Source organism: Babylonia areolata, chromosome 19 (assembly GCF_041734735.1).
Source record: "Babylonia areolata isolate BAREFJ2019XMU chromosome 19, ASM4173473v1, whole genome shotgun sequence".
NCBI lineage: Eukaryota > Metazoa > Mollusca > Gastropoda > Neogastropoda > Buccinidae > Babylonia > Babylonia areolata.
Genome location: NC_134894.1, coordinates 47,919,195 through 47,943,763, shown reverse-complemented (window position 1 = coordinate 47,943,763; position 24,569 = coordinate 47,919,195). Strand labels below are relative to the sequence as shown.

The following is a 24,569-nucleotide window of genomic DNA, read 5'->3' as shown; positions in this document are numbered from 1 at the left end:
TGCAGTTTCCCTAGCTTTCTAATCACATGTATGAATTTCAACTTTTGTCTTCTATCCCTCTAAATCAGTCATTCATGTATGTGTATGACTGGTGTGAAGGCGATTTGATTTGTTTCTGCACAAGATTAAGGGCTATATAGATACCTTTATCATTATTGTTATTGACGGTGAAAATGAGTATAGCAAACATTGCAAGAGATAATCAACTGTCCTTATTTTTTATTTTGAAACAATTAAAGTGATCACTTGAATTCATTCAGCTTATGAGATGTGTCCATAACAACAGACGTTTCCATATAAGATATCATTCGTTGTAACCAGCTATCCCAGATTAAGTTCATAGAGTAAGATTGCCTAGAGTCATGTCTTCAGTGTCGGCAGATTCATGGGGGCTGTTGTTTGGGGGATGTGGTGGCGGTCTCCACTCTGGGAGGGATGCTCTCTCAGTCTGGCTCTGCGACTAAGCCATTATTGTCGTTAGTAGGGGGCTTAGTAGGTGGTATCCTAAGTACGTTAAAGCAGAACAGGCACCACTGAACACCACCAAAGTGACTCAGCAGCAGTGCAGGGTCTCCTCTGGTGTGTGGCCTCCTGGCGACCTAACATTCCTGTGGACAGCCGACGCTGGAACTGTGACGGACAAACCCGGGTGTGGCCATGTATGGGGGAATCTAAATGAGCGGCGTGGGAGTAATGCTACTGAAACAGTGCAGATGATGGGGCAGCAAAAAAAAAAAAAAAAAAAGAAAAAAAGAGAAAAAAAGAAGGATTGCCTAGAGTCAGTCAGCAAGGCCGTCAACAGATGTTATGTTGCTTTGTTTTGATATATGATCAAACTCACCGGCTGTGTTCAGTGACTGTAATTTATCTGGTATGTATCAGTTGAGGATATGATATGAGACTCCTTTCCAGCTTTCTGTTCCAGTCATTGTGGCTTCAGGTTTCCTTGATCAAAACTGTTGACTTTGTTATGTCATTGCCCACATTGTAAATTTCATGTTTGCAGGACACTTTTCTCGTATCCTGCCCATTTACAGGTAACTCTGTATAACAATCACAAAAGTAACACAAGTTAATTGATAAATGCAGGAGTTGTGGAATGGATGGATGAGGAAAAAACCCAAACAAACTATTAACTCTGTGTGGAGTGATGGCCTAGAGGTAACGCGTCTGCCTAGGAAGCGAGAGAATCTGAACGTGCTGGTTCTAATCACGGCTCAGCCGCCAATATTTTCTCCCCCTCCACTAGACCTTGAGTGGTGGCGGATGAGGCAATAAACTGAGGTCCTGTGTGCAGCATGCACTTAGCGCACGTAAACGAACCCACAGCAACAAAAGGGTTGTTCCTGGCAAAATTCTGTAGAAAAATCCACTTTGATAGGAAAAATCAAATAAAACTGCACGCAGGAAAAAAAAAAAAAAGGGTGGCGCTGTAGTAAGGCAACGTGCTCTCCCTGGGGAGAGCAGCCCGAATTTCACACAGAGAAATCTGTTGTGATAAAAAGAAATACAAATACAAATACAAACTCTGTCACTTGCACATATCCTGTTATATTGTGCACATTTCGAAACTGATACAGGATTACCATCAGTCATTTATGTGTGTGTGTGTGTGTGTGTGTGTGTGTGCGGTGATGTTGTTGTTGTTGTTGTTAGTGAATGCATCATTGAAAAACTAGTGAATGAATGTGTGTGCAGGCAAATCTGTGTGCAGATTGTACGCAAAGGTGGCACAGATCTTATGTCACCGGTTCCCTTCATTACTTTCTTTGTCAGGTAAGTTCTTGCCAGTTATAAACACTGAGATGAACATCACTAAGAGTGAGTCTGTGATTCACTGGATTTGTTGATTCAAGTTGTGTTGATCTCCATAAAAATCGTAGTGATTTATCAGTAGATGTTGGGCAGATCATATACAGTGCCTTTATTTTGTTTTGGTTTCCCTTGCTTGTTCTGCAAAGCATATAATTCTGAAATGGATTGAAAGATGCCAGGAAACTTGAATTTGTTACTGGTTGGCTTAAAGTTAAGGATACCCCATCATTTACTGCAAAGTATGATTGCGTGTATTTCTTTTCTGTCTTGTCAATGAAGTTAATCTCATGAAATTGCATGAATTGTAACCGAAGAGCTGATCAGGTTTGGATCAGTAGGCATTTTTGTTCAGTTTGCACTAGTTTGTCTTTTGTGGTCATTTGTTTGTTGTTAGTAGTGTTTGTCTTGTGGTGTGTGTTTGTCATCTATGGTGAAAGAACTTACTGCTTACTGTTTGTTAATTATAACTCATTTTGGCCAATATGAGTTTCAGTTTCAGTTTCTCAAGAAGACGTCACAAGGTCAGGCAAATCCATATACGATACACTATATCTGCCAGGCTCATGCCTGAACAGCAGTTTAACCTGATGTGCTAAGGCCTTGAGTGCATGCATATGTATTTGTATACATATCATAGTGGATTTCTTCTACAGAATTTTTCCAGAGGACAACACTCTCATTGCCATGGGTTCTTATTCAGTGTGCCAAGTGCGTGCTGCATACAGGGACCTCGGTTTATCGTCTCATCCAAATGATAAGATGCTGAGTTCAATTTTCCAGTCAAACATGGGAGAAAGGGCGAGAGCAGGATTCGAACCCAAACCCTCAAAGACTCTGCATTGGCAGATGACCATCCTAACTATTCTGCTATCTTCCTCCTTGGCCAATATGAATCTAGTCCAAGTCTAATCCATTCATATATGAATTATTATTATTATTATTATTATGATTGATACTTATGTAGCACCAATCTTTGTTCAGAGACCTGACTCCAAGCGCTTTGCAAACACAGAGTCATTTGATCAACAGGCTGCCTGTCTGGGTAGAACCGACTGACAGCTGCCTTTAGGCGCTCATCATTTGTTTCCTATGTCATTCAGTCAGGCTTCAGTCATGTGCACACAAGTCTATTATGATATGATGTAAGGTGTGAAAAGGTGTAATATGGTAGTGTGTTGGCCTAGTGGCCTAGGAAACAAGAGAATCTGAGCGCACTGGTTCGAATCCCATGGTCACCAGTATTTTCTCTCCCTCCACTAGACCTTGAGTGGTGGTCTGGATGTTAGTCATTCAGATGAGATAAGATGATAAATCGAGGTCTCATGTGCAGCTTGAACTTAGCACATGTAAAAGAACCCACTGGTAATATTCTGTAGAAAAATCCACTTCAATAGGAAAACAAAATAGAATTACAGGCAGAAAAGAATACAAAAAAAATGGGTGGCGTTCTCAGTGTAGTGATGCACTCTCGCTGGGGAGAGCAACTTGAATTTCACACACAGAAATCTGTTGTGTCAAAAGAGTAATATGATACGATACGATACGGTACCGTACCGTACCGTACCGTACCGTACCATACCATACCATGCCATACCTAATCATTCAATACAATACAATACAATACAATACAATACAATACAACACAACACAACACAACACAACACAACACAACACAACACAGTCCAGTCCAGTCCAGTCCAATCCAATCCAATCCAACCCAGTGCAATGCAGTACAATAAAACACAATACAACACAACACAACACAATACCAGTATCAGTAGCTCAAGGAGGTGTCACTGCGTTCGGACAAATCCATGTACTCTACACCACATCTGCCAGGCAGATGCCTGACCAGCAGCGTAACCCAATGCCATCTTCCTTCAGTCAGGCCTTGAGGGAAAAAAAAAGGAAAATAAAATAACAAAACAAAACAAACCAAACAAACAAACAAACAACAACAACAAAAACAACAACAACAACAACAACAACAACCCCCCCCCACAAAAAAAACAACAAAACAAAACAAAAACAAAACAACAACAACAACAACAACACAATACAATACAATACAATGCAATACAGTTATAATAATTAATGTGTTGACACAATTATTGTACCTGTGTTGCTGTGTCCAGTGCCTGTCTGTGGCTCAAGTATGGCCTTCTGCAAAAAAATTCCAACCTGGTGATGACCAACTGTGCCAGCGCTTTACTGCAGTTGCTGTACATTTTTGTTTTCTACGCATACACTGTGAAAAAGGTGAGGAGAGTGCGACAGATCTCATGTGGATCTCTGTTTCGTGTAATTTGTGGAACTGCACCTGAGTATATATCTGACCTTTTAACTCTTTCACCACCAAGTTTCTGTGTGAAAAACGCTCCCCAGTGCTAAATGGTTTAGATACAATGCTTTCCGTCACAGGCTTCGGTTCACGTCAAAACAGGACAGTGGATTTGTCACTTCAAATTCAGTCAGGGGGCAAAGAGGTTACTCATTGTTCTATTGGTGGGAAATTGGCAGCAGTGGTCAAGCTTTGTTACAATGTGAAAAATGATTTTTTTTTTAACATGACCCCTTGATGTAGACTAAAGTAGCCTATGGCGGTGCACTATCTAGTCAACCAAAGTCGCCTGTGGTGGTGAAAAAGTTAAGCAAATATGTCCCTTCAAGGTCTCTCAGCCTGTTCTTCTGCTGATGTTAGAATCTTTTGTGTTCCCAATTCCAACAGAGAGAAACACAGCATGAGAGCTGTTAGTTCTTCAACTGTACAAGCCTGGAATTCACTGCCTTTTTCAGGCTGTCACAGTCCATTGTTCACATCCTTTAAAACATGTCTAAAAGCATTCCTTTTCAAGCAATGTCACACTCCATATCTGTATTCTATTCTACATATAATTCTTCCATATGTGTGTGTGTGGGTGTGTGTGTGTGTGCTTTGTATCTGACTGACATGTTTTTGTAAAGTGCTTTGAGGAGGTTGAAGCACTGTGTAAATGTACTGTTCTTTTTTTATTTATTTAATTTTTAATCTATTTTTTTTAAAAGAGAAACTACAGTTTTAATCTGTTTGACTGCATCATAAAGGTTTTACAATAAACAAAAAAACTGCCTGATTAACAGAGTATTGGGTGATTTTTCTTCTCACTTTATTGCTGTTTTATCAGTGTGTGTGGAAGGGGAAGAGGGAGGAGGTGAATATGATTAACAAAAGACTGATCTTTTTTTGTGGGAGTTATACGGGATATTATGTTTGGGTCGGCCATATGTCATGCCAAATTGCCGTCCAATTTGTTTTGAATCGTCTGTTGTTTTTTGTTTGTTTGTTGTTGTTTTTTCACAGAGCCATTTTCATCGTCTGCTATTGGTGGCGAGCATCATCCTGTTCTCTCCCTTGCTGTATTTACACTTTGTGCAACGTGACGTTTCCAAAGGCGCCTACCACCTGGGTCTGATGTGTTGCTGCTTGTCGGTGTGCTGCTATGCCTCTCCCATGGCAACCGTGGTGAGTGGAGTGAGACTGCCTTCATTAGTCATTCAGATGAGATGATAAACTGAGGTCATGTGTGCTGCATGCACTTAGGGCACGTAAAAGAACCCACGGCAACCAAAGGGTTGTTCCTCGCAAAATTCTGTAGAAAAATCCACTTTGATAGGAAAAACAAATACCCCCCCAAAATGGGTGGCACTGCAGTGTAGCGACACGCTCTCCCTGGGGAGAGCAGCCTGAATTTCACACAGAGAAATCTGTTGTGATAAAAGAAATACAACCCCCCACCCCCAAAAAATTTAGCAACCTATTCATCAACCTTATCCTTGACCATGCTATCATAATTTCAGTCATACAGGTCTGCTTTTTCCTACAGTCAGTAAGAGATTCAGGATTTATAACTTTTTGTTTTCAAGCAACCTCTTCAAAGTAATGACACTTCATTCCATAGAATGTATGGATTTCATCCTCAGGTGTTTGTGTGTGCGTGTGTGTCTGCGTCTGTGTCAGGGTGTGTGTTCCTGTGAGCTTTGTGTTTCCAGTAAATCACTTTGAGAGGTTCAAGAAGCATGGCAGAATGGTTAAGAGGCTCATCTGCCAGTACAGAGAGTCCGTGAGGGCCTGGGTTTGAATCCTGCTTTCACACTTTGGTCCTGTGCGCAGCATGCACTTGGCGCACTGAAAATCAACAACATGGCAATGAGAGTGTTAATCTGTGGCTAAATTCTGTAGACGAAATCCACTCTGATATGTACACAATTATATACGCATATACTCAAGGCCTGACTGAGCAAGTTGGGTTATGCTGCTGGTCAGGCATCTGCCAAGCAAATGTGGTGTAGCGTCTATGGATTTGTCCGAACGCAGTGATGCCTCCTTGATAAACTGAAACTGAAACTATGAACCATATAAATGTGTTGTTATCTTTTTTTTTTCTATCATGATAAAGATTATAATAATTATGTTTCAGAGAGATGTATGTTGGACAAAAAGTATGGTTATTATCTGTTTTTTTTATCATGATAAATAAAATCATAATTATTATGTTTCAGAGAGATGTTTTTTTTATATCTGTCATTATAATTAAAATCATAATTATTATGTTTCAGAGAGATGTTTTTTTTCATCTGTCATTATAATTAAAATCATAATTATTTAAGAGAGATGTGTGTCATACAGAAAGTGTGGTTATTAACTTTTTTTAATCTATCATTATCATTTAAATCATAATTATTATGTTCCAGAGAGATGTGTGTCGGACAAAAAGTGGTTATTATCCTTTTTTTCATCTGTCATAATTAAAATCATAATTATCATGTTTCAGAGAAATTTTTTTTTTTATCTATCATTATCATTTAAATCATAATTATTATGTTTCAGAGAGATGTGTGCCAGACAAAAAGTGTGGTTATTATCTTTTTTTATCTGTCATTATAATTAAAATCATGATTATTATGTTTCAGAGAGTTTGTGTCGGACAAAAAGTGTGGTTATTAGCGGGTTTTTATTTTTTATTTTTTTAATCTATCATTATAAATCAGATCATAATTATTATGTTTCAGAGAGATGTGTGTCGTACAAAAAGTGTAGAGTCCATATCATTTCTGCTGGTGCTGTCCAACTTTGCCTCTGCTGTTTGCTGGTGTTGGTACGGTGTGCTTCTCCATGACTCGTTTGTGATGGTCAGTGCACCAGTGGTTTTCGTTCTTCTTTGCAGAGATTGTGTTTGTTCATAACCTGTATGCATGTCAGTGTGTGTGTGTGTGTGTGTGTGTGTGTGTATGTATGTTTGTGTGTGTGTGTGTGTGTGTTCATTCTTTGATTTAGCGTCTTTTCACTATTAGTGTGATATTAGACGATAAAAAGAAACAAAAAACAACAAAAAAAGAGGGGATGTTGGGGTGGGTGGGTTGGGGAGAGGGTGGTGGGGAGAGGGGGTGGAGAAGTCAGGATAAAACAGAAAAGTGTGTGTGTGTGTGTGTGTGTGTGTGTGTGTGTGTCTGTTCCACCAGTTCAATGTCTTTTCACTTTGAGTGATATTAGATGTGTAATGTGAGGGTGTGTGTTGCGTCTGTGTGTGTGTGTGTGTGTGTGTGTGTGTTTGTGTCCCACCAGTTCAATGTCTTTTCACTTTGAGTGATATTAGATGTGTAATGTGAGGGTGTGTGTTGCGTCTGTGTGTGTGTGTGTGTGTGTGTGTGTTCCATTTATTTGACGTCTTTTCACTTTGAGTGATACTAGACGTGTAATGTGAGTGAGTGTGTGTGTGTGTGTGTGCATGCATGTGTGTGAATATATTTACATGCCTATGTATGTGGAGGGTGGGACATGGTAGGATGTGCATTCTTCAGTTGATGGTTAGGCATGGGTGTCTGTGAGACTTGCAAATTGTTGCTTGTGCATTATGTATCTGTGTGTGGGTGTGTAGGGGAATGTCTGCGCTTTTGCATGTGGCAGAGAGCAAGAGAGAGAGAAAGAGAGACAGAGAGAGAGAGAAAGAGACTGAGAAGATGCCCATGTAGTGAAAGATCCAAACTGTGTGCTAACTCGTTCCCCCTGCTGTGTCTTACACATACAGATGCCCAACGGCCTGGGGGTTCTCTTTGGCTTCGTCCAGCTGACGCTGTTCTGTTGCTACCCGTCGAAACGACAACGTCAGAAAACCGTTCATCCGACTCTCCTTGAAACCTAGGCTGTACTGTCAAGAGAGCGGCAGAGGGGAATGTATGAGTCGTGACATGATGTGAGAAAACTGTGCAATGTGAGAAAGTGTGTGTGTGTGTGTGTGTGTGTGTGTGTGTGTGCTGGTTGGGAAGCTGTCACTGCCTTGGTTTTGTACTGACCTGTGTTTTAGAATGTAAGGCCTGGTGGTGTTTTTTGTTTCCTGTGAACAGGTAAAAGAGTAATTCCCATGCTCCAGTTTGTGTGAGCATTTTTGTTCATCATATGTTGCTACATTTAAAATCAAACAGCAACAGAGTGTGTGATTGATTTTTGTTTTGTTTTATAGGTATTGATTTAGTTAGATCTTTTTTTTGAAAACAGAACGGTAAGTGGATTGGTTCCTTGCAGAGCAGTATATGACTACAAGTGCTGGGGGGTGAAGAGCCCCAAAAGTTGAGTGTATCCTACTTTGGGAGGTTATTGACCGTAGCTGCTTTCGTTTTCTCCACATAGGCGGGTAGTAGTTTGCACAGGACAGGAATCAGACACCTGCCGGAGTCTACACTAGTGGGTCATGGTAAGTATGTTACTTAAACGTAATTTTAGGAAGAAAATTTCCTTTTAGTTAGATCTTTTTCTGAAAACAGAATGTTTGGTTGATTTGTTTTTGTTTACGGGTTATTGATATGTCAGATTTTGTGAGCTCTTTAAACATAAAAAAAGTGCCATTTGATTGTTTCTTTAATTTGATGTTGTTGGTGCTGTAGTGTTCTTTTAAGATCTGTTAGTCAGAGTGTAGTTTGTCAGAGTGTTCATTCGTTTTCACAGTTCTTAAGCTGGAATTTGGTATACATGGCATTGACACAATATAGGCTGTATTGGTCGCAAAACCCCGATTCACGAATCCGTGTAGTCAAAACGCCTTACCACCCAAAAACTCATTGCTAGTCAACAGCAGATCTTTGTTGTTGCTGATTGTTCTGCTGATAAAGGATTGGAAGAAACAAGAATGCGAAGAAGATATATCGTTTATGGCTGTATCTTTATTCTTGTTTGGTACAGTTGACATTCTAAACTGAACTGTTTACGGATTCCGGAAGCATGAAAACGAAGCTTTGTTTAACTAATTAAATCAACCATTCTCCATCGATTTTTGCTGTTTTAATGAACCACTCTGGTTGTTTGTTTTTTCTGTGGTGGTCTCATGTAGTGCTTGTCCAAGGGAGATGTAGCAGATTGTAGCTGTGGGGTAGAATGAGTTAATGAGGTCATGTTCCAGCAGTACTTCAAAAACTTCAAAACAATGCTGCCCGTCTGACTCTCAGAGTCCCACGTACTGATCACATTTCTCCTCACTTCCGCACTCTACATTGGCTCCTCATTGAAGCGAGAATTAAATACAATGTTGCGTGTCTCTGCTATTCTGCTTTCCACTCTGCAGGACCTACTTATCTTTCTGACCTTATCAGTGTTTACACTCTCACAAGAAATCTCCACTCTTCCTCTGACTGTTACCTTTTGAAACTTCCTCATGTCAGTACAAGAACCTGTGGTGAACGTTCTTTCTTCTTTGCTGCTCCTCACATCTGGAACAACCTTCCTCATCATATCCATGCATCTGATTCTGTTTCTGCTTTTCTTTTTATTTTTATATATATTTTTTTGCTGCCCCATCATCTGCACCGTTTCAGTGGCATTACTCCCACGCCGCTCATTTAGATTCCCCCATACACGGCCACACCCGGGTTCGTCTGTCGCAGTTCCAGCATCAGCAGTCCACAGGGAACCATCGATGTTAGGTCACCAGGAGGCCACACACCAGAGGAGACCCTGCACTGCTGCTGAGTCACTTCGGTGGTGTTCAGTTGTTCCTGTTCTGTTTTAACGTACTTAGGACACCACCTACTAAGCCCCCTACTAATGACAATAATGGCTTAGTCGCGGAGCCAGACTGTGTGAGCGTCCCTCCCAGAGTGGAGACCGCCACCACGTCCCTCAAACAACAGCCCCCCATGAATCTGCGGACACTGACGACATTGACAGGACTCACCCCAAGCACGGAAGTGGAGGGGTATCGAAACTGAGGTCACCATGAGAGCAGGGCATGAAAGACTGTTTCTGCTTTTCACTCATCACTAAAGACTCATCTTTTTAAAACCTATCTATAAGTACTCTCAGCTTCCTTTTCTCCAACACCACCCATGTCAGCTCTCTTTGGATGAATGTAGAGTGCGAAAGGGAGAGTGTGAGTGGGGGAAGGGTTTTTGAGAAAGAGTGGTCATGAATGTTTTATGTTACTTGTAATATTTTTCTTTCATGTAAAACACCCTGAGCTCTTAGTGAGAAAGGGCGCTATATAAATGTACATTATTATTATTATTATTTTTATTATTATTACTTTTGACTGACCAATTCAACCAACTGTTCGACTGCACATTTACCTGCAGCATTCAGCATCATGTCAGAATCTGGTGGGAAATGAGCGCTAATGTACGTCGCCTTGGGTCAAGGCTACTCTGTATCTTGGACGAAACCAAGTTTGGTGACAGTGTCAATGCAGGTATCTGTGACATGTTGGTGCAGTCTCCTGTTGAAGGCATCAGAAAGTAAGTTTTCTTTATTTGGTCTATTTCGGGTGTGTTGGTAGTATTTTGGTGATGTGTAGGTACCATGTGTATGGAATTCCAGCTTAACTGTGTCTTGATCTGCCAGGACAGAAGCACAACTTTTTTCTCTAAAAAAAAAAAAAAAAAAAAAAAAAATCATATGATATTTATATCAGCCTGTATGTGTTCATATCCCTGCACATGACAATTTTAGTTCCTCCATGACTGTATCAGATAATTATGTATATCTTCAGACCTTGTAATGTGAAAGTAGACCTTCTCCACTTATGAACAGCTTGATAAAAACAGTGAAGCATGTCATACCATGTCAACATAGTTTGAAAGTATATGTTTATATAATGGATCTGGTATTTACTTCTTTGGAGAATAGGGATAGTCTTCCCTGATCAGCGCATTCAATTTTTTTTTCTCGTAGCTGGTGTGGTGCAGTGTGTATGGATAACTTCTCATGCTTTGGAACCTTGAAGCTGAAACTGAATTATTCATTTGTATTTGTATTACTCTTTTTGTCACACCAGATTTCTCTATGTGGAATTTAGGCTGCTCTCCCCAGGGAGAACGTGTCGCTACACTGACAGCGCCACCTATTTTTTAATTTTTTTCCCGGCTTGCAATTTTATTAGTTTTCCTATCCAGGTGGATTTTTCTACAGAAGTTTGCAAGGGACAACCTTTTTGTTGCCGTGGGTTCTTTGACGTGTGCTAAATGCCTGCTGCACACAGGACCTCGGTTTATCGTCTTATCCAGATGACTAGAGGGGGAGAAAACACTGGTGACTGACAGTGTGATTTGAACCACTGCGCTCAGATTCTCTGGCTTCCTAGGTGGACGCGTTACCTCTAGCCCACCACTCCATGCATATGATGTTCCTGTTTTCTTCGTTATTGTATGTTTAATTACATGTGGTCAGACCTTGGTTTGGTCATGTCTTGTTGTGTGAAGGTTGATCTTCTCTTCCTATGTACAGCTCAAAACAAATCAAGCATGTCATATGGCATTACAGGAGTGCGTATGTGCATGCATGCGTGCTTGCACACCTCTTTTTACAGCATCTAGAACCCTGTTTAGAGAACAGTGCTACAGTGGAGTGATGGCCTAAAGGTAACACGTCCACGTAGGAATTCACATCATTATCACGTAGAGAGTAGCTGCTGTGTGAATTCACTTCATTATTATATAGAGAATAGGTGCTATGTAAATTCACATTATATTATCATTACGATTTGATTTTATGTGCAGTCTGACATTGATCTTGGTACTGTGTGCTCCTTAGTGCTCGCCACATGTAGGCAGAATCAAAGCAAGATAAGAAGATACCGTAAATTTCGGTCTATAAGCCGCAACTTTTTCTCCCAGCTTCAACCTCTGCGGCTAATACAAAGATGCAGCTTATTTGAGGATTTTAACGATCCTGGGAGTGTCACGTTCTTGTCTAAGCTTCCCTTAAGTTCAGCTCACCAAAATCATGATTTCTGTCCATGAATTTTTGGATGAGCTTCAGGTTAGTGTGCTAACTGTTCATGATTTAAAAATCAAATCCGCACACATTAAAGCCTTCAGATCAGCATTCAGGTCTACTCTGCTCAAGCACACACTTTCATCATACCGAAAACGCGATGAAATGCCTATGATGCACCCTGTAAGTGTTTTCTGTTATTGTTTTTTTTGTAATCCCGCTGTCTGGAATTCACTGCCTTTAGTTGTTCAGCACCAACTAACACTCTCTCTGTTCAAATCCCAGCTACAAACTTTTCTTTTTTTTCTCTTTTTTTTCTCTTTTTTTTGTGGCCTCAGTTGCATGCAAGTCCACGGAGCACATCGTTATCTCTTTTTTTTTTTTTTTTTTACTTTTGTTTTCTTTGTTCTTTTTTCATAGTGCTCTGCACATGACTTTCTTCACTGGCAAAAAAAAAAAAAAAAAAAAAAAAAGGAGAAGAAGAACAAAACGAAACAAAACAACAACAACAAGAACCTGCCTACTAGAGAAAAAAGCCCACATTCATTCATCTTTTTATCTGTGTGCTTTTCAACTGATGGACAATTCCTGTGATCTTTAATGATGGACCCATGCTTACACTTGTCTGGGTTGTTATTTGCACTGGTGTATGTTGTATACTGTACTGTTTGTCCCATTCACACCCTCCTGCTACATGGAGACACATCATGTGTATGCATATGTTCATGTGTGCGACTGTGTGTGTGTGTGTGTGTGTGCTCGCGCGTGCGTGTATTATCTATTACCTGCAAGCATTGAGAATTTTCAAGCTCATCATTTGCTGCTCGAATATTTTGTATATATTTGAGATGTGGATTTAGTTGTTTTTTTTCGAAACTTATCTGTTATGTGTGGTGTTTTTTGTGATTTTGTTTTTCTCCACTGTTGATTTGGGCTGTTTTCTGCATGTGTGTGTGTGTGTGTGTGTGCGCGCGCATGTGCGCATGGAAAGTCATTTTCGGGTGTCGCGGCAAGTGAGTTGGCAATTGCCAGTGCTTTGAGTCTGAACAGACATTGAGAAATGCGATATACAAATGCCATTCACTATTATTATTATCATTATCATTATTATTGTTATTATTATTTTTATCATTATCATCATTATTGTTATATTTATACATGTTTTGTTATTAGTTGTTGTTGTGGTCGTACTTGGTTTCCTCTCTTACTTGAATGTTCTTCAGTGTATTTGTTTTAGAACTCTTTCCATAGATTTATCTAAACATTTGATTACAGATTTAATCTCTAAACATTGAATCCCTTGAAAACAGAGCGTCTCCCTGTGTGTTGTACATTATAAGCATGTTATGTATTTCTTTATAGCATATAGTTATCTATATAGTACAGTGGTCTATATTTTTTCAGTGCATGCTTGTTGTATAGTGGTGGAGTTTTCCTGGGTTTTTTTTATAATGATTTTTTAAGATACATTATACAGTTTCTTGCTTGTTCACAGAAATTATTTTGGAAAAGGGTAGAAAAAAAGTGTACTTGACAGATGGGTTTGTTATTTTATATATATCTATTCCTGGTGTACTTGCGCATTACTGTGGTCAAGGGAGTAAACAGGGCGATTTCTTATGAATCTGTTCAGTATTTTCCCCAGATATTTACAGGGTAACGTGGTGGAAGGGTTGTTGCATATTCTGCATGGTGAATATGTTGGATCTGATCCCAATATTGATGTCCACTCATAGTGTTTATTTCTTCTTCTTTTTTTCTTTTTTTTTTGTTGTTGTTGTTGTTGTTGTGTGGGTTTTCAATCAGAAATGCGTGATCTATTGTTGGAAAACAGATTTGATGGAAAAGTTATTTTCGTAAAAATTACAGTGTATTGGCAAGTTTATAGCTTGATGTGAGTGGGTACAGCCAAGAGTGTTGAAATGATAAGAGAATGTGATGGTAGCGAACTTTATTCTGACAAAATGAACACTTTCTATTTTTTTGTAATTCTTGTGTTTGAAATTGATGTCGACACAGCCACTTTGTGTCAAAGGCGCTAATGCTGGAAAATTAAATCAAGGCAATCAAATTTCATTGTGTTTGGGTAAATGCAAAACTGTATCTGGAACAAAACTGAAACAAGTCAAAAGCTTTTGCACATGACAGGTAGATCTGGCAAATTAGAAAAAATACTGATGCATTCTGGGAAGAGCGCAGTGTCAAAAATGAGCAGTGCCTCTTTGACAAGGACTCCACAGGGTTGTACACTTTGAGTATTATATATTTTCTTGATATACTTAAAAAATGTTATGGTGGAAGGGGTTTTACATTATAAGTACATGTGTACATCACAGATCTAATGTCTGATCTTTTGGTTAAGTTTAGTCATTTTATTTTAATGTCTACTTGCGTGTTACATTTGGTTTTGAGCCATTTTGTCTTAATGTCTACCTATGTGCTACATTTAGGTTAAGATAAGTAAAATTTCCACATGTATTGCCTGCGATGCCATTTTTGATACGTATGCAGATTAGCTTGTCGTGTGGGGTCCTGAACTCACTGGCTTGCTGTGGAGTGTGTTTTTACGAAATCTCATGAAGAAACTTTCCATTCGACCCTTGACACGTTCACAATGTCTGGTACGTGTAGCTGCAATTGTTATGCTACCCCATGAGGAAAACGTGGAAATTTTGTTAATTGTTGAAACCGCTATAGTGTTCCATCATCTGGAATGCTACCTTATGTCAGGAACGCTATAGCGTTCCATCGTCCAGAGTGAGTTAATGTCTACTTGTGTGCTACATTTGGGTTAAGTTAAGCCATTTGATTTTAATGTCTACTTGCGTGTTACATTTGGGTTAAGCCATTTTATTTTAATGTTTACCCATGTGCTACATTTAGGTTGATAAGTAATTTTATTTCAATGTCTACTTGTGTGCTGGAACGCAAAGTCAGCTGTTCACTCACTCAGTCTCTTGATCCACTTTCTTCTCTACCTCAGTGTATTGCTATGCACACCTATACAGTCCATCTTGCCCCAAAACCGTTAAGGAGTCAGCTGTTTGGGGCAGTCCAGGCCATATGAATGCGAGATAGTGACTGCACTGTCAGCAGTGCAAGTGGTGTGGCCTGCATGTTGAAATTCATCAATATTTTTTTTTGTATGTTAATGTCTGTAGTCCAATAATAAGTGATGCACTAAAAGATTTTTTCTGCAGATATACATATTACAATGGGGAATGTTTAGTATTTGTATATAATTTCAGTTAATTGATCATGTGTCTTGAGCAAGCTGGTTACACAAACAACTTTTTACAAGTTTTTTAAAATTTTCTTTCTTTCTTTATTCATTTTAGGAGCTCCAACCTTAATTGATGATTTGTTTCTTTGTGTCTGTATTGAACAGTCTAATAAGCAAGTCAGTATAGATTTAGGGTTTATTTTTCTTCCTTTTTTTTCTTGTCTAAAAGGCATATTGAATAGATGAATATTGAATTGTTAAGAAATCATCACACATGCACATGCACACGCACACGCACACACAGAGGCCACCTTGCTCACATCCGATTCATTACACCCCAACCCTCCCAGCATCCAACCCTTGCCTTTTTTCTTCCTGCACTGTTGTCTGCTTTTTCTGTCATACCAGTCCATTCCCCTTTCTCTTTCTGAGCAAGCCTTGACACTTTTTTCTCATTTCCGCAGTCTGTGATGTACTATCTGTGCTGTTTTGCTGTGATGTCAAGGTAGTGACATTGTAAACACTGGGATGGGCACTTGCTGTCCATTCAGCAGTGTTGTTTGCCTGAGTGACCTTTTTATGTTTTTTTTTTTTTTTTTTTTTTTTTTGTTGTTGTTGTTTGTTTGGCTATGGAGTATTCTTTTATCCCTTTTTTTTATGATTTTTTGTAATCTTGGGATGACTATAAGCAACAATGTCAAATCTCAGCTTTTGTTTTTGTGGAGTGCTTGTACTTGACATGTATGTGCACATGTCTTTTACAATCCTGCTGTCCTAGAAAACTCCCACACATCAAGTAACATGTATTGGTTCAATTTCAGGTGGGATAATGTGATTTTTTAATATTTTATTTCATGCTTGTGTGTGTGTGTGTGTGTGTGTGTGTGTGTGTGCGTCTGTGTCTGTGTGTGCACACATGTAAGTGTTCGTGCATTGTGTATATGCATGTGTATGCATGCTTTTGATTTTGTCATGTGCATGGGAGTGTGTTTGAATGTGTTGTATTTTGTGACAGCGTGTGCTCATTTTGTTATAACTGCATGTCTGTGCCTATCATGGTCTTCATGAAATTCACTGTTACTCAGCAAAAAAATTATATGCAGATTTTGCAGTAGATTAAGGACCTCTTCATGAAAGTAAATTTTTGTTTTCATAAAACGTAAAAAAGAAAAACAGAAAAAAAGAGATAAAAATTATGCACGATGCCTATGGTCTACAACTAGCTTCTCACTGAATGTACAAATGGCTGTTTTAGGCACATGTACACCATGAACAGTTTGAAAAATGCTTTTGAAAAACTGATGCTTTAGCCAAAAAAATTTACAGTCATTCTGTGGTATATATGTGGAGTGATGGCCTAGAGGTAACACGTCTGCCTAGGAAGCAAGAGAATCTGAGCGCGCTGGTTCGAATCACGGCTCAGCCGCTATTTTCTCCCTCTCCACTAGATCTTGAGTGGTTGTCTGGACACTAGTCATTCGGATGAGATGATAAACCGAGGTCCTGTGTGCAGCATGCACTTAGCGCACGTAAAAGAACCCACAGCAACAAAAGGGTTGTTCCTGGCAAAATTCTGTAGAAAAATCCACTTGGGTAGGAAAAACAAATACAACTGCATGCAGGAAAAAATACAAAAAAAAGAAAGAAAAAAGGGTGGCGCTGTAGTAAGGCAACGTGCTCTCCCTGGGGAGAGTAGCCTGAATTTCACACAGAGAAATCTGTTGTGATAAAAAGAAATACAAATACAGATACAAATACAAATAAATAAATCAACGCTATAGATTTTCATTAAAAAAAAAAAAAAAGGCAAGAAAGCACCTCTGGTTATGAGGGGAGCTCATTACATCGGCGCCGTACACCACCGTCACCAAAAATTCAGCATCATTTCACTGTGCGCCCCTTAGAAGACAACTGTGCAAGTTTGCTGGTGGTCCTTAACTTTTTGTGAACCTTGTATTCTTATTCTTCTGCGTTTGTGGGCTGCAACTCCCACGTTCACTTGTATGTACACAAGTGGGCTTTTGCGTGTATGACCATTTTTACCCCGCCATGTAGGCAGCCATACTTCCCTTTCGTGGGTGGGCATGCTGGGTATGTTCTTGTTTCCATAACCCACGGAACGCTGACATGAATTACAGGATCTTTAACATGCGTAATTGATCTTCTGCTTGTGTATACACATGAAGGGGGTTTAGGCACAAGCAGGTCTGCACATATGTTGACCTGGGAGATCAGAAAAACCTCGTATACTATAAGGTGGGTGGTTGGACAGGTAAAGAGAGGGATCATTGTTGCAAATTCTGTGTGTGGAGCAAAATACATGACAAAAGGGAGTGGGATGCCTGGGGGTCTCTCAGTATAAATAGCATCCCTGCCTTCTGGAAATTCTGTGCTGGAAATTTCCTCTTTTCTGCTGCTCTCTTGATCTCCGTCTTTCTTCTTCCTTCACCGTTGTCTCCATTTTCTGCCTTCCCAGTCCGTTCCCGCCTCTCTTTTCTTCTTTGGAGCAAGCCTTGACCCTATTTCTCTCTTTTACGCAGTCTGTGATGTACTGTCTGTGCTGTTTTGCTCTGGTGATTGGGAAGTGAAAGTGTAAACACTGGGATGGGCACTAGCTGTCTATTCTGCAGTGTTATTTGCCTGTATGACCTTTTTATGTATTTTTTGTCTGGCTTTGAATTATTGTTGCTATTTTTTTTCCTTTTTTATGATTTCTTGTAACCTGGAGGTGATAAATTAAGCGGAAGGGCTGATGTCTTCAACACAGCCTAGTCTTATTTACCCTAAGGAGCTAAATGATTTGGATAGTTTGTCATGAACTGTGTTTTGTGGGTTTATCTTGGTGGGTTTGTGTGTGTGTGTGTGTGTGTGTGAATTTTTTTTTTGGCAGTTTTATGTTGACATGGTTTAGCATTTGTATGGTTTGACAGTCCTGATATGGCCCTGTGCATTCAGTTGACCATATACAGACAGACAAAATTACAATGCAGATCACACAAAAATGCAAAACAATACAGATCACACAAAAACACAGATCGCACAAAAATGCAATTCAATACAGATCACACACAAGATGTTGATTACACATAGCAACGCTCAGACTACGCTGACCAAAGCAACGTGTTCACAAGGATGCAGCGTTCCGTTGGCTCTGAGGTTCAAGTCCTGACCGGTGCATTTGGTTTGATGTCTTTGTTGTATTATGGATGTACTGTGGTTCTTAAAGAATAAGTATATGTATATCTATCTATCATATGTGTGTGTGTGTGTGTGTGTGTGTGTGACTTTTTATCAACAAATGTTTTGACAATTTCTCTTTTTGAGATAAAGTATTCTTGTATCTTGTGTAGGTCAATTGTTTCAGATAAGAAAGTGTTCTCGTATCTTGTGTAGGTCAATTGTTTGAGATAAGAAAGTGTTCTCGTATCTTGTGTAGGTCAATTGTTTGAGATAAGAAAGTGTTCTCGTATCTTGTGTAGATCAAATGTTTGAGATAAGAAAGTGTTCTCGTATCTTGTAATTGTTTGAGATAAGAAAGTGTTCTCGTATCTTGTGCAGGTCAATTGTTTGAGATAAGAAAAATGTTCTCGTATCTTGCGTAGGTCAATTGCTGTTTCTTCCTGTGGCCTTTTTTTTTCTGGGAGGCGGCATTAACATAAGTCTTGTGAGTTGGTAAATGTAGTTCCGGCCTGCGTGTATGTGGTGTGCGTGTGCACGTGCATGCGTGTGTGTGTGCTTGCATGTGTGTGTGTGTGTGTGTGTGTGTGTGTGTGTGTGTGTCTGCTCATGTGTATATGTGCACACACGCATGTGTGTGTGTATGATTTTATACTGTAGTCCATCCTTGAAACAGAAAGTTTGCTTCTCGTTTATTCATGAGACTTTCAAGACTTGAATTGAATGTTTCTTGTCTGTTGACTGATTGGAAACAGCTAGTTTAATCTTATTGACATGCTTTGAGATTCATAGTTCCTTACTCATTGCCTTTGACATATCATCATTTGTCTAGACTGCCTGTGTGTGCATGCGTGTGTTGTGTTGTGTGTGTGTGTGTGTGTGTGTGTGTGTGTGTGCTACACAAGGAACAAAATGTGCCTGGTTAGCAAAATCTGTAGAATTTTTTGTTGTTGTTTTCTTTGGGACTGCTCATGCATTGCAGTGATGTGGGACCTGTTTCTGAGGCCTTTGGAAAGATTCATTGTACTTTGTGGGCTATGGAACACTGTTTGGTTCAAACTGACAAGATTTTTGATGTGGGTTGTGTGGAACATTTTTGAAAAAAATTGACAAGTTTCTGATGCTATTTATGGAACATTGTAATTCATTGACAAGGTTCTGATGTGGGTTATGGAACATTTCTTAAAAGTTGATGAGATTCTGAAGTGGGTTATTGTTTAAAAAGGTGATGATGTGGTTTATGGAACATTGAATTTGACGTGGTTCTGATGCGGGTTATAAACATTGAACATTGTTTTAAAAATGATAAAAATGATTTTGATGCGGGTTATGAATATTGTATAAATTTGACAAGGTTCTGATGTGGGTTATGAAGCAGTGTTGAAAAAAAATGACAAGATTCTGATGTGGGTTATGGAACATTGCTTAAAAATTGACAAGATTCTGATGTGGGTCATTGAACATTTAAAATTTCTTATATGAATTATGGAAGACTGTTTAAAACTGACCAGATTCTGTTGCTGGTGCTGTGTAACAAGGGTTAGAATTGCTGATTATGTGTATCGAGATCTGTGTGATACTGATGGAGATAGATATATGTGAGATACTGGTGGGTTTAGCTTATATCACAGGTTGACATAAGTTTAGGGTTTGGCCAGCAGCAAAGTGAGAATGGTATTATCAATGGTTTCTCCACTGCAATGGGAAGTCATTTACATCTTTGTCTTTTGTGAAGGACTATGACTGTCAAACTAGGAGGCAAGATTGCACTGGCTATTAGTGCTGCATACATGGGGGCTAGACAGCCTTTGGGAACCGTCCCAACGCTGACTGATATATACTGATATGTGAGAAAGTGATGGGCATAGAAATCTGTGAGATATTAATGGATAGAGAGATCTGTCATATACTGATGGAGATAGATATGTATGAGATGCTGATGGGTATAGAGATCAGTGAGATACTGATGGCGTTAGAAATCTGTAATATACTCGCTATAAAGATCTGCAAGATACTGATGTATATAAGTATTTGTAGGGTACTGGTGGGTATAGAGACCTGTGAGATACTGATGGATATATACTGATGGGTATAGGTGTGTGAGATAATGGTGGGTAGAGAGATCTGTGAGATGCTGACGGGTATAGAGAGCTGTGAAATACATATGGTATATAGGTCTGTGAGATACTGATTGGTATAAAGATGTGTGAGTTACTGATAGTTATGGAGATATGTGAGATACTAGTGGTTATAATATGTGTGAGATAATAGTTTAGAGATATGTGAGATGCTGATGGGTGTAGTGATATGTGAGATACCCGATGAGATATGTGAGATAAGATACTCGGCATTTTCCTTATAGGACCACTGTATTTGTGTTAGAATACACCTCAGGCACACAGTGCCAAACCAAAGTATGGTCATAAGGTGTGCAATACTTCCTCCTCTGAGATATTGAATCAAAAATCTAAATTACAGATAGTATGGTGTTTTCACACACACACACACACACTCATGCACGCACGCACAGATACTCACATATACACACATGATCAGACTCACTAACAAACACAAACTGACAGAGACTCATACACATACAGAATACCTCTTTCTCTACCTCACACACACACACACGTTTACTTATAGAATAACTATCTCTCTCTGTTTCACACACACACACACAAATACGCACTCACATTTGGTCAATTAAAATTACAGGAAAACGCAAGTTCTCTTATGCGAGTTACTAAACTGTGTGCTGTGGAGATTTCTGTATTGTTGGACTCTGTATCCCATGCAGTAAGTGCCATGTGATGTATTTCTGTAACTGTTGCATATGTGTATGAAAACGAATATGTAGCAGAGAGTGTTGTTGTTATTTGAGACTTGCATGTGTGTTCCTGTACAAAGTCGCTATGCGTTTATAGCATACGTTGAGAAATGTGGACTCGGTGCATGGTGTATAGAGGTGGGGGATGGGGGAGTCCATGTATCAGATGTGTGCTAGAAATTTCCTCTTTTCTATTGCTGTCTTTGTTTCTGGCACGTTTCCTGGCTTTTCTTTTCTGTTGTCTCTTCCTTTCTAGAGTTCTGCCCTGCTGGTCTATTCTCTCTCTCTCTCTCTCTTTTTTTTTTCTAGAAAGCTCAGGCTTTATATATATTTTTTGGGGGGGTCTTCTCTGGGACTTGATGATTGCGTTCTCTTACTTGGTTATCTTCAGTGTGTGTGTGTGTGTGTTCAGTTTCAGTTTCTCAAGGAGGCGTCAGACAAATCTACATATACGCTACAACATGTCTGCTAGGCAGATACCAGGCCAGTGTTTAGTGAGGCTTTAAGTGCATGCATACATGTGTACCCATCAGAGTGGATTTCTTCTACAGAATTTTACCAGAGAACAACTTTTTCATTGCCATAGGTTCTTTTTCAGTGTGCCAAATGACCAGACACTCAGTTTGACTTTCCTGTCAAACTCGGGAGAAAGGGCGAGAGCAGGATTCGAACCCACACCCTCTTGGCATCTCTGTATTGGCAGAGGAGTGTCTCAACCATTCTGCTACTTCCTCATGTGTTTTTTTTAATTTATTTTTTTGTGTCTGTGTCTGGACCAAATTAAATCCTCTAATTTTGTAAATTAACTTTTTTTCTTTTTTTTTTTGTTGTTGAAACGTAGTTGGTACCAGGCGAGACGTTACAGTTTGGGTGAATGGTGTATAAAGAGAAATATGGGTGTCACTTGCAGTATCATCATTTTTATGACATAACTTGTGATAAGCACAGCCATTTCACACTTGTTCATGTCCAGATGATGATGATGATTATTGTTATTATTATCATCATCATTATTAATTTTTTTGGTAATTATTTCTCTTCTTCTTGTCTGTTCGGTAAGAAGTGTTAAAAGAACAGGCCTCCAGGCTTGCATGGTGCTAAGTTTGTAGGCATTTTCTTTTCTTTAAAAAAGGTAACTTTTGACTATAATTGCATTTTAAGATTACTGCTGTTTTGTAGTTGTACTGTCAAAAAACTCTTTTTAAAAAAAAGTAATAAAATACAGCTACAAATCCCATTAATTAATGAAACTTGATATGTTAGTTTCTTTTCTATCAAAATAGTTAACATGAAACATTTATGAGTGTGTGTTGTTGTTGTTTTTTTTGTGTGTGTGGCTATTTCCTTCCCCTTTTTTTCCTTAGTTTGTTTTATTTATTTATCAAAAGAGGAATTGCATGCTTGGATGTCTTTTTAAACATACCACAAAGCTCAATCCAGAAAAAAAGTCCAGTATATATATGCTCATTTTTGGATATTTTTTGAAAAGCCCACAATCTTGCTCTCGTAGTGTTGGTACATGGTATGTGTACGCACACAGCATGTTTCAAACATACGAATATGTGCATCAGGGAGTGTTTTCTGTTGCAGGTTGATGGATGATGTTTATGGAAGAATGTTAGAAGTTTCTTGTTGATGCCATATGGAATCAATGTGTTGATGAATATTTACTGTTCTGCCAACTTGGTCAGTGTACAGAACGGTATTATATTTTCACTTCCCAATGTGTAAAATCATATACTTTGAATGAAACTTGTTGACAAAAAAGTTTGTTATTAGTCAGGACAGGTTCGGTCTTAAATGGTCTGTATGTGTTACACACATCTGCATGATCAGGTCAAAATGGAAAGAAAGCATGTGGGTTCTAGTTTTATCATTGTTACTGTAATATTTTGACATGGTCATGAAAGCTTGTATGCATATATGTCTTTTGTATGGGTTGGGGTTTTGATTGGTTGATTGATCTGGATACTTTTATAGCGCCTATCCTCGGTCGGAGACCAAGCTCTATGCGCTTTACAAACATGGGTCATTTGCACAACAGGCTGCCTATCTGGGTCAAGTTGACTGACGGCTGCCACTGGGTGCTCATCATTCGTTTCCTGTGTCATTCAATCAGAATTTCAAACAAGCACACACACACACTCAGACGGGCATGTAACATTTTACGTGTATGACTGTTTTTGTTTGTCTACCCTGCTATGTAGGTAGCCATACTCTGTTTTCGGGGGTGTGCATGCTGGGTATGTTCTTGTTTCCATAACGCTGACATGGATTACAGGATCTTTAACGTGCGTATTTGATCTTCTGCTTGCTTATACATATAAAAGGGGTTCAGGCACTAGCAGGTCTGTACAGATGTTGACCTGGGAGATCGGAAAAATCTCCACCCTTTACCCACCTGGTGCTGTCACCAAGATTTGAACCCGGGACCCTCAGATTGAAAGTCCATTCAGCTATTGCGCCAAACTTGGATTGTGTGTTTGACTGGAGAAATTCCTCATCTCCCATGTTTCTGTGTTTCAGTTCAGTAGAAGGACCAGGATTAATTTTCTCTTATCCATGACATATAGTGATGGGTTCCCTTTGCCACTTTGGGTTATGTGTTTTACTAGAGAAATTCCTCATCTCCAAATTACAGTGTTTGAGTTCAGTGGAAGGACCATGTATAATTTTCTCTTATCCATGACATATTATAGTGATGGGTTCTCTATGCCACTTTGGGTCATGTGTTTTACTAGAGAAATTCCTCATCTCCAAATTACAGTGAGTTCAGTGGAAGGACCATGTATAATTTTCTCTTATCCATGACATATTATAGTGATGGGTTCTCTATGCCACTTTGGGTCATGTGTTTTACTGGAGAAATTCCTCATCTCCAAATTACTGTGTTTGAGTTCAGTAGAAGGACCATGTATAATTTTCTGTAATCCACAACATACAGTGATTTTTTTTTGTTGTCTGTCTTGCTTTTTTAATTGTTATAGACTCATGATCAGTTTGCTCTGACAATAAAAATGATGGTGCAAATGTTTGCCTGTCTTGTGCAGTAAACATAATCTTCAAACTTATCTGGTCAGTGATATTTTGAGTTCTGTTTGATTTCAGATTTTCATGAATCATGCTGTCTGTCTCAGTTCTGATTATGATCATTAGTATGTCTTGTGTGAAATGTTGCTCGCTGGAGAAGAGATTTAAAAGTATGTGTGAGTATGTGGATCAATGTTCACTCTCTTTCAATTCTTCACATCAAAATCTTATTCATTAATTCAGTCTGTCTCTCTTTCTCT

The 24,569-nt window shown here is 39.2% G+C and overlaps 1 protein-coding gene across 1 annotated transcript in view; it reads left to right on the top strand.

The window, feature by feature from the left end:
• Positions 1–12,397, top strand: part of LOC143294344 (sugar transporter SWEET1-like) — a 13,637-nt gene extending 1,240 nt beyond the window's left edge. The window contains exons 3-7 of the mRNA XM_076605795.1: positions 1,699–1,776; positions 3,951–4,074; positions 5,156–5,317; positions 6,865–6,984; positions 7,881–12,397. Of these exons, the coding sequence (XP_076461910.1) occupies positions 1,699–1,776; positions 3,951–4,074; positions 5,156–5,317; positions 6,865–6,984; positions 7,881–7,994 (598 nt within the window). The 3' untranslated portion in view covers positions 7,995–12,397. The remainder of the gene's footprint in view (positions 1–1,698; positions 1,777–3,950; positions 4,075–5,155; positions 5,318–6,864; positions 6,985–7,880) is intronic.
• The last annotated feature ends 12,172 nt before the right edge of the window (positions 12,398–24,569 follow it).